Genomic DNA, 10,163 nt, shown 5'->3' with positions numbered 1-10,163 from the left:
CAAGAGGTTTGCAGCAGATCCTCCACCCTCTCGTCTCGGTGTTCCTGACCTACATGTACACAAAATGCCAACACCCCCAGCCTGTCTGTAACCTTACCTGTTGTACAGCACGGCAGAATGTCCAAACCTGTTCACATCGTGATGGAGACCCGGGCGAGGAAGGACAGACCACCGATCACAAGCTAGGATGAAGAAAAGCTCATTTCAGAAAAGTTTCTCAGTTTAATTAACGACTCAACTTACCCAGCACATTTCCTCCTGAAAGATCCCAAAGTACTTGAATAACCAGAGGGAGACCATTCCACCCATCACCAAATACTCTCAAAAGTTCCTGGAAGTGCTGCATTCTCTTTTTTTATATATATATTTTTTCAAGATTTAAGACTTGCTGTTCACTCCAGGTGCCATGGTATGACGGAAAAAATCAAGGAAGGATGGAATGGCTCTGCTCTAGCATCTAAACAGTTAATCAAAAAGCAAAGTTTCCGGGCATTGTGTCGAAGGGGTTATTAGTTTTTGGGCAATCACGTGTAATTAAACAGCAGTAGCTTGAGTTGCTTTTTCTCCTCTACTAGTGGAATTTTTCACTGCGTAACAAGTTCAGGTTTTATCTGTTTATATGTGAATTATTTGCAGTTTTGCCCCAAACCAGTATCACTGAGAACAGAGACTTATCTTTTTTTTTTCCCCCCCATTGCAATTATGTTCCTAGAGGGTAGATATCCATGTTTTCAAAAATATTTTTTTTACTCATCATAGCTCAAGGATTTGTGGTTGTTTTTCTCTTTTAATATAATGTGAGATTATTCCATCTTTTTTCTATTAGCATAACATTTATAAGTTCTGCTTCATTTTTTACTTGGTTTCTCAGGTAATTTCTTCCTTTAGGCAGTGTGAAAAAAAAAATAAAAATCCAAGAAACATATAACCCACTGAGCAATCAAAAGAACAAAAGCTGGAAAAGTCAGTCCAATTCATAGCACTTAAACTTGGCAAAGTGAATGGGATCACCTTGGGGGCTAACGTCCCAGAGGCAGCTGTACACAATTTACGCAATTAGGACAGAAAAGTCAATCTGCTGTAAAGATTTACAGAGCGCTCAAATACTTGAAGATTCTTTAATATGAGATAAAAGTGTTGTGCCATGGACTGAAAAAAAAAAAAAGTCCACAAAAGCAAACTAGTAGATCAACTGAGAGGGCAAAGAAAACAACCTTATTAATTCTTTACCAAATTTAATTGGAGAATTGGTGAGTGTGAGATGACTGATCCTTACCTCTGCTCCAGCAGAAACTTGAATTCAAGAGTGATGATAAATAAAAAGACATATTGGATTTCGTTATTTTGATAAATTGTGATTTGGAAGTTGATTTTTAAATGTCATTTGCTCGATTTTAAAGAATTTCACCTAGCCCAGCATCATTCCTGAGACAAGCACGCACCGGTCCAATTTTTAACAGGAGACTTCAGCAAAATTGGACAGCAATTTGCAACTTTTTCTCCAGCAAGTTGTGAGTTATGTGAGGCCAAGAAACATATTTTTCTAGATTAATAGAAGGCATGGAATGTTTTGCTTTCTAAGCTTCTTTCCCATCTTTAACTGAAGATCAAGTATTGGAAAAAATGAATGATTCTGAAACTACAAAGAATCCTTCCTGACTTGAGTTAAGCCAAGCCTGAAACTTAGAGTGAGCGAGATTTATTAAATATGCTATTCAAACAGAACACATATCCTATGAAAATGTCCAGCCTCTTTCTATGTTTGTCATCAGAACTGAATTTTTGATGTGGTAAATAGAAGAATTTTAATTTCTCTCCTATGGGGAGAAAAGATACACGAGGCAGGTGACCCTTTGGAAAGCCCAACCCTTGAGATGAACAACTCCTGGAGATGAACACATAGCAATGGAAGGGAATGGAAGGGAAACTCTTCTACAGAGGCCAGAGAGACCAATTTTGGGGATAGGAAGTGCTAAGTGGTCATTGCAGTGTGCAGAACATGGGAAAAACTACTGTGAGGATGCTCTACCCAAGTGCTCGCCCAACCTGAAGGTCAACACAATCTGAAAGCTTGTCCTGAGAAGCACCAAGAAGTGCACACGCACAAAGAGAGCTGGATTGCTGCCCTGAAACCTTCCAAAACTGGGCATTATCTGGAAAATTTGGATTGAATATGCCCCATCCTGGTGGAGGATAAAAGGTTAAGATGCATTAATGCATTCTCAGATCTACCTAATCTGCTAAACCTCCAGAGAATCTCAGCATGCATCTCAGGGACAAATGGTTGCATCCTACACAAAAAAAAAAAAAAAAAAAAAAAGAAGAAAACGTGTCCTCACAACAGTCAGTGCATGTGGTCTGATTATCTAGAAACTTGAGCGGAGAAAACCAGAAAAATTTGACGAAGTAAATAAAATGAGTTACTGCAGAAAAAAGTTTTAGCGGTAAAGGTTGAAGAGAAGACCTGGTTTGGAAGCCTTTACTTTAGACTGCATTTTAATTTCGGGTTTCTCCAGCCTTCCAACCATCACTATGATCACCAAGATATTCCCTGGAGGGGTTCAAGGCCAGGCTGGATGAGGCTTTGGGCAACCTGGGCTAGTGGGAGGTGTCCCTGCCCATGGCAGGGGGGGGCACTGGATCATCTTGAAGGTCCCTTCCAACCCAAACCATCCTGTGGTTCTATGATTCTATATTACTTCCATCAACAAAATGTTAAAAATGAGCAAATTAGCAAGATGGGCTTATTCCCATGCAGACCAACTTGATTATGATCAATATTCATGCTGAGATCATGCATGAAGAACCACCAAGCAGGTGGCTGGAACCACCAAGCTTGGCCAATGTCCTAACATATTCCTGGGCGTGCTCCTGGTCCTACGGGATAAGGCAAATCATGCATAAGGTGTCCTGCTACGAAAATAATAGAAAAAGTAGTCTTCTTTTTCCAAAAAAAAAGCTGCTTTCTGGGCTGACACTCTCTGCCCTGAGGAATGAGGCTACCCAAGAGCACCAGAAGACCTCTCATCCCTGTCATTTGAAGCGCAATCAGTGCAAACTCTAATTCTCAGTGTCAAACTGGTAAGGACTGGGCAAGTTGACTACAACATTTATTTCATTTAACATTTCATCTGCTTGCTAACTAAACTGAATCAAAATTAACCTCACTATTGACATATTTTGTCAAATTAATGCAATTTGTGTTTTACACCTAATAGGTCAAGGGGTCAGGGAAGATAATAAAATGTTGCAAGAAAAATCTATTGCTATCGTTATCCAAGTTTAAAAAAAACTGTCCCTGGCTGTCAAAACACCTCGTAACAGACAGCAAAAAGGCACAAGGATGCCAAGCCCCGTTGCTGAAAGTCATCCACGGGCTGGCATATTCCCTTCACAAACCAGGAGCGACCCCGCAGTGGACACTCACCCTGAGAATCCAGGTTTACACGATTATTTCAGAGAATCAAGCACAAGAGCCAACATTTAAGGAATTCTGAGAGCAGAAGGTAGAATGTGATATGGGTACAGAATGGTGTTTTTCTTTAGTGTGAATTATCTGGGTGTGCATGCACCTTCTTTTATATAATTTCTTCTTTTCTTCTTAAACGCATCATCTCTGGACTCCAAATTCATAAATAAATGCTGCCCTCTTCTGGCTAGCCAAACTCATCAAACCCCAATCCTTCCAAAGAAAATCGAATCATCTGGCTTGATAGTTAAATAGTGCTTGTGGGGATATTTATGCTTATAAAGCCTACATCTAAACAAACCAACATTCCAAGTCAGCCAGCTCGCAGTTAAACCAAGAGCGTGCAACGCAGAAACTGAGCTTCAGCAGCGCTTGTACCTCCAACAGCCTGCAGTTTTGATACGTCAGATTAAAAACACAGCCAAAATATCAGGACAGCTTTATGGCTGAGATGGCAGAATATGGTTTCTGTTTAAGAAATCATTCGGAATGCCTAAGATTCTGTATAAACTGATGACCAAATAAGTGCTGCTGTATTTGCCTAGAAATCACTGCACCAGCTCATTTGCTCGGTAATGTGTAGCAAGCTAAAGAGCCTCTCCTGATTACACATTCTTCTCCAGTATTCTTCGGAGCATTTGGTATAATATACCCAGCATATAAATTAGTCTTCTTGAAGACAGCTCTTTTTGAATAGCCAAGATTTTTTTTTTTTATAACTCTTCTTTTGGAAAGAACTTACCAATATCATACGCCATAAAATCGGAAGAAAAACACTTGGCGCCGTGGCTCATGGAGGTGTCGTTGTGCGTGTTTCCTCCAAACACCAGCATCGTTCCGCTTACGATCACAGCCGTGTGCAGATAGCGAAAAAATTTGCTGTCTTTAAGAATTGTCCTTCAGAAAAAAAAAAAATATTAACGAAACTGATTAGTAACTGGCAAAGATAAAACAATCGTAAATCGAAGTTGAAGAAGGTTTTGAGGGGGGAGTAAGTATTTAACTACTTTTCCTAATGAGATATTTAACAAACTTACTTTCCACACTGTTCAATTCCTCCCGTAATTTTATTCTCTTCTTGAGAATTTCCCATCTGCTTGCCAATTTATAGGAGAAAAAATATCTCTGAAAGCCTATTTCCAAAATTATAGATCTTAAAATCATCAATTCCTTCCCTAGGGATTCTCAAGATTTCACACTAACTGGGCTTTTGAGCAGTCAGCTAAATACGGACACTGCCTGGGAGGACTCCAATATTTTATATGAACTCTAATTTTATAGTAACTTACAGAATTCTTTCAAACTGGGCATCCTCTCTTGCTCAAAACTAATAAACCTATTTTAAGGAAATCTATGCAGTGGCCGATACAAGAGCCCCGCAGCTTAATACCTGCAAAACTCAGCGCCTCACCCAGGACTAAATCATGGGAAGCATTAATCAAACTCACCACTGACCTCCCCATTAATCAGCGTGATTAACAGCACTGATCACACAGGGTCACCCTTTGTAGGATCTCCCTCCTCTTTCCAGAGGGTGGGATTGCAGGAAAATCCCGACACGGCCGCGGCGGCAGCAGTGTCAGGGTTTTGCAGGCTGTCCCATCGGTTCTGCAGAGCAGCAGCATCCCCAAGGCAGCTTGCAGTGAAACCCAGATTTTTACAACAAAATTTGCTGGCTCCCCAGCTGAACTGGAGGATCAAATGAACCAAGGAAGTGTCATTATTACCGCACGTAGAAGGAAGGAAGGTTTTTTTGGAAATTGGTCACGAGTTGCTTTACTCATCAGTATACACTCACAAGCAGTCGTGGCAGCAATACAAACTGGTTTAAACTCTCAAAAATGAGATGTGGTGACTCAAGTTTACATGTGTTAATTCAAAAGATAGTCTCCTTTTTGACAGGAGCCTTTAAAAACAACTTTAAGAAAAACACAAAATTGAGGAAAATGTATTTTACCTCTATAGCTCGAAGGTGTGAAGTTTTGCTCTAGCTTTTAAATAAAACTCACCTTTGGGCAGAAGCAAATCACAGACAATTTCAGCTTAAGAAATGAACGTTTCAAGCAGTTACAGAGCCAGAAGAAAATGAGGTTATAATAGAAATAATTCTGCAGTCTTAACTGCAGAATGAATTATCGCTCACTTGACTGCAGTAACCGGACTCGTACACACAGGTTGTACTGCTGTCAAGAAAATCCCAGCAAATATTGTTCTTTTCAGTTTTAAGACAACAATAGATTAAAACGGATTTCTTGCCTCGTTCACAGCCTTGATTATACGCAATTATGTGATTCTCTATTCATAAAGGGACTTAAAAATAACAGCTACAAGAGCACACTATGTATCCTGAACGCAGCTAACGATGTGCTACTGTACCCCGTCCTCTTCTCCACTGAAAACAGAAATGATGGGGTGGCATAAAGGCAGAAGAACTACTTACCACATACGGGAATGAACTTCGTATTTGTACAAGTCATCTGCTAGCCTGTATTTGTTGGCACTGAATGCTTTGTAACCTCCGTGGATATAAATTGATCTTGTATTTGGATCATAAACGCTACTGTGACCGTACCCTCCTTGCACCAAAGCCCCGCTCGTCTGTAAGACGTTCCATGTATTTGTGTCTGAGAAATGAAAAATGGGAGTGAGAAAACATGGTTAATTTATATCCATTAGTGACTTATCAACTGATCTGGTGGTAAAACAAATTCACTTTGATGTGGACACTGTCTCTATCATTTCATATTCAAAAATATTCTCCTTCAAGGAGTTAGTTGGCAAGAAATATTGTCAAGTATTTTTAATTAGAGCAGAAATATCTCCTCTACAGTCATTTATTAAATTTTGCAGACAAGTTAAGTAAATGAGAGATAAAAAAATGCAGAAATAATATATTGCATTTCAATGACATGAAAATGCCAGCACCATGGCTTGATTTGGAATGGTACCCAAGAGCACTTTTATTTTATATATATAAAACCAGACAGCACTGAAGCCAAGTTAAGCATGACTATGAAGAATGCTGCAGTTAAAAACTAATATGTGATTAATGGCCCTATACCTCACCCACTAAAATAACATTGGTCTGAAGCACTCTAGACATAATATAATGGCAACTGAAACAAAAATGTCAAATTACACACCAGTTCTCTGCAGCAAGTGCAGAATGAAAGCCTACACAGGCTTCCTAACTCCAGGGCAGAGCAGGCACACAAGGCAAAGGGATTTAACAGGCTGCACCCCTGGAGGGGTTCAAGGCCAGGCTGGATGAGGCTTTGGGCAACCTGGGCTGGTGGGAGGTGTCCCTGCCCATGGCAGGGGGTGGGACTGGATGATCATTAAGGTCCCTTCCAACCCAAACCATCCTGGGATTGTATGAACTGTGTTCTCCACCTGGTCAGCGGGGCAAGGGACATCCTCCAGAAACCATTTCAGAGCAGCTAAGTCAGGTACAGATGCCCAGTTCATCTGGAGAGCTGGTGATACTGGAAATCTCTGGATCCTACAGTCAGAGGGCAGACTATTCGCAGAGGTATAGAGATCAGATCATATCAGAGATATGGGAGGCTAGAAATTCATTCCCTGTTCCCCTAAACGTCCGCTACTGGGGAGATGGGTACCAGGGTGAGCAGATACTTGGTTTAAATTGTTACAGCCATGCTTGTATTGGCAAGACACAAAAATAATTCCAAGCGTGTTTGCTTTGTCAGAGGGAGAGAGGAAAATGAATCCAAATTGTCCCACAGTTGTCCTGTTTTGTCTCTCAATTACAGGTTTTTTGTCTTTGGGACCTAACAAGGCGTATAAAGCTGGAGGCACACGGCTGGCTGCTCACTGTTTGTGCTAGGCAAACACTGGAAGTCAGACTGAACTTCTCAAAAACATGAGTAGAAAGAGATTCATGTTTTGTTTTATCTGACTATGGATTTATTTTACTATATGAATATAAAAGAAATTAAAGACTTTTCAAACCAACTGTTAAACCTGAAGCAAAGGGTAGGCAGAGCCCCACTTACCCAGGTTGTACTCCTGGACGTTGCTGACATACCCGTAGAGAGGGCAGTGCCCAAAGATGACAAGCATGACCGCGCTGCCGTCTTGCAGGGTGACGATGTGCGCCGAGTGGCCAACGACAGCATACTGCTCCTTGGCTTTCGGCGTCGCTTGAGTCCACGTTTGGGTGGGAATGTTGAACACCCACAGCTGGCTGCTCACGTTCCCCGTCGCATCTATTTTTCCACCGTACATGTATATATCATCCTGAAAGAAGTTACATTTAAAACAAGGCTGTTCAGTTTGGCATTTAGGAAATAACTAATATATAAGTAATGAAGTTACTATATTTTATCTTCTCCCAGCCTAAGATTTTTCTCCTCTCTCAAGTAGAAACGTATCTCCGTCACCAGTCACATCTGATATGAAAGCAGCCACAACCGCCAAGGTTTGCACTCAAGTCTGTAACGTCAGAGTACCTTCAACACACACAATTCACCCTCCAGCAGGGTACAGAGGGGAAGGGATGCATAGGGCAGGACAGATCTTCAGACGACAGACATCAAAATTCAGGTGCTTGTAAAATATAAGAATAAAAAATATAGGGGAGCCTGAAGAATAATCCAACTGATAAAAAGGTGTGAGCTGACTTTGCTCTCCAGATTTCACCACCTGTACTGACCAGGTCTGTTTCCATGATAAATGGAGCTCAGAGGCTCCCAAAGGCACCCAAGGTTAGGCACCTGCAGCCAGGTGATTTAATAAGCAAGCGCAATCCCTCCCATAGCTTGCAAATACAACCAGCAGAAGACAGCTGTGAAGAAGGCAGTTATGATGGAAACTCCTCTGTGTCTGCACACCAAAAGCTTTGAATTTCAAGTTAATGCCCCGACAAAAATGAGGACCCTTTGGAAAGAGGGGAGCTGGGACAGCCAAAGAGGGTTTTATTAACCATCCTGTAACCAAAATTCTATCCGGTTTCCTTTGTAGGTTTCTTCAGGCATCTCAGAGTCAGTCATGAATCCACCAGAGTGTGTAGTGAGGCCGTTTCCCTGCTGACAAGGTGGTAGCCTTGGAAAAGGAGTTTCTCTGCTATAGCTGGTGCTTCTTGGGAAGTTCTTGCAGCCCACAGTTGAGGGGAAACCCACTTATCGTACCCTAGTTTTGAACAGTCATTTGCAGAATGTGCATCGAGCCCTCGCAGGTAGGAATTTCCGTCTTTCTCAGGGTTTTCAAGTGTTCTGTTTGTGAACGGCGCTCTGTAGATGTTTTCAAGTGTTTCTAATTATGCTTTATATAGGCTTGCGCTGTGATGAGCTAATTAACATTCCAAAACCAAAGGTCAGTGAAGGATTACCTCGTTTCCTTTTCAAAGACTTTGCCATTCTGCTCTCACGTGGCTCCAAAAATCCCTAATTCACCAGCTCTGCTTTGGTGCCTTGGACAACAGAGCTCATAAAAATACTGCTGTGGTCTACACAAAAGGCAGCTGAGGAACCAGCAAACTGTAGCCGTCAGGAGTGTCTTGCAAGCACAGACAGTAAGGAGGAAATAATGGACTCGCTGACCTCAGCCAGCCTTAAAATCTCTGAGAAAAGGGCAAAGAAGGAACAAAAAGCAAAGGAAGTACAGATTTCCTGGGATACCAGCCCAAGGACTCCCTGGACTACCATTACACAGACTGGGATGGCCATGGACAAGCCTTGGAAGGAGAAATGCTTCTCCTAAAGCCAGACTGATCTGTGGAATAGGGTGGGCATAGAGGGAGAAGAGGGAGATATCAGCTGGGAAGTGAGTGTGCAGCACTGAACTTACCGTATGCAACGCCAAGGAGTGACCATATCTCATCTCTACTGAGTTCACAGTGTTCGCCAGTGGAAGCCACTCTTCAGAAATTAGATCATACCTGTATCATAAAAATTAACTTAATTTCCACATGATCCACCCAAAAGAGCAGAAAAAGTTTCCACTAAACTGAGAAAAGTTCCAACTACTCAATAAAAAAAAAAGTGACAGTGTTTAAAAGGCACTTTTGCATTATATTTTTGTCATTCAAGCGTTATTTTTTTTCTGTGAACTTGAAACAAGATAAACCCTTTGCCCTGCAAATGGCCTGTGGCTTTTCAGATCAAAGAATGAACTATACTCGCCAGGTTTACAGACTTACAAGATAAAATAATCTCTGAGCAAGTGTTCAATGAAGCCACAGGGTATCTGTTGAAAAATCAGGCGTGACTTTGAAAGAGTACATCGTGGATGTAATCAGCAACTATTCCACATTTTCAGCTCCTCTTTAACATCCCCTATAAGAATTATTACCTCTGGACATGAGTGCAGAACACACAGATCTTCCCTAGGTCCAAGAAAGAGAGGTATGCAGGTATCCCAGGAAAAATCTCCAGCTTTTGCCTAGATCTGCCCGAATACTATCAAGCCCAAGAGGAGAGCCAAACACTCCGAAGTCACACAGATTAACATAAGGAAGGGCTAATAACACAAAAGTAAAACTACTCTCCTTGAATACAAGGCCAGATAAAATTTAGAAGCTAGCCTAGAAATATAGAGTGAAGAGTTAAAAGCTGTCAGAAGCAGCTGAATCAAAAATTCCCTGAATATCAGGAACCTTACACTTCTACTTTTCCAAAATTAGCATCCCTTAGCAGTGTTTTCCCACACCTCAAACCTGAGTCTAAGTTTTTAT

At 41.3% G+C, this 10,163-nt stretch overlaps 1 protein-coding gene across 1 annotated transcript in view; it reads right to left on the bottom strand.

The window, feature by feature from the left end:
* ATRN (attractin) overlaps positions 1-10,163 on the bottom strand; it is a gene marked incomplete at its 3' end in the record, with an annotated part of 40,774 nt that overhangs the window by 12,769 nt on the left and 17,842 nt on the right. The window contains exons 7-11 of the mRNA XM_010077722.1: positions 9,278-9,368; positions 7,486-7,729; positions 5,910-6,093; positions 4,212-4,366; positions 98-182 (exon numbers count right to left, since the gene is read on the bottom strand). Of these exons, the coding sequence (XP_010076024.1) occupies positions 98-182; positions 4,212-4,366; positions 5,910-6,093; positions 7,486-7,729; positions 9,278-9,368 (759 nt within the window). The remainder of the gene's footprint in view (positions 1-97; positions 183-4,211; positions 4,367-5,909; positions 6,094-7,485; positions 7,730-9,277; positions 9,369-10,163) is intronic.

Source organism: Pterocles gutturalis, unplaced genomic scaffold (genome assembly GCF_000699245.1).
Source record: "Pterocles gutturalis isolate BGI_N339 unplaced genomic scaffold, ASM69924v1 scaffold8328, whole genome shotgun sequence".
In the NCBI taxonomy this organism is placed as follows: Eukaryota; Metazoa; Chordata; class Aves; order Pterocliformes; family Pteroclidae; genus Pterocles; species Pterocles gutturalis.
The sequence above is the reverse complement of the archived record's forward strand: the minus strand, read 5'-3'. Positions and strand labels throughout refer to the sequence as shown.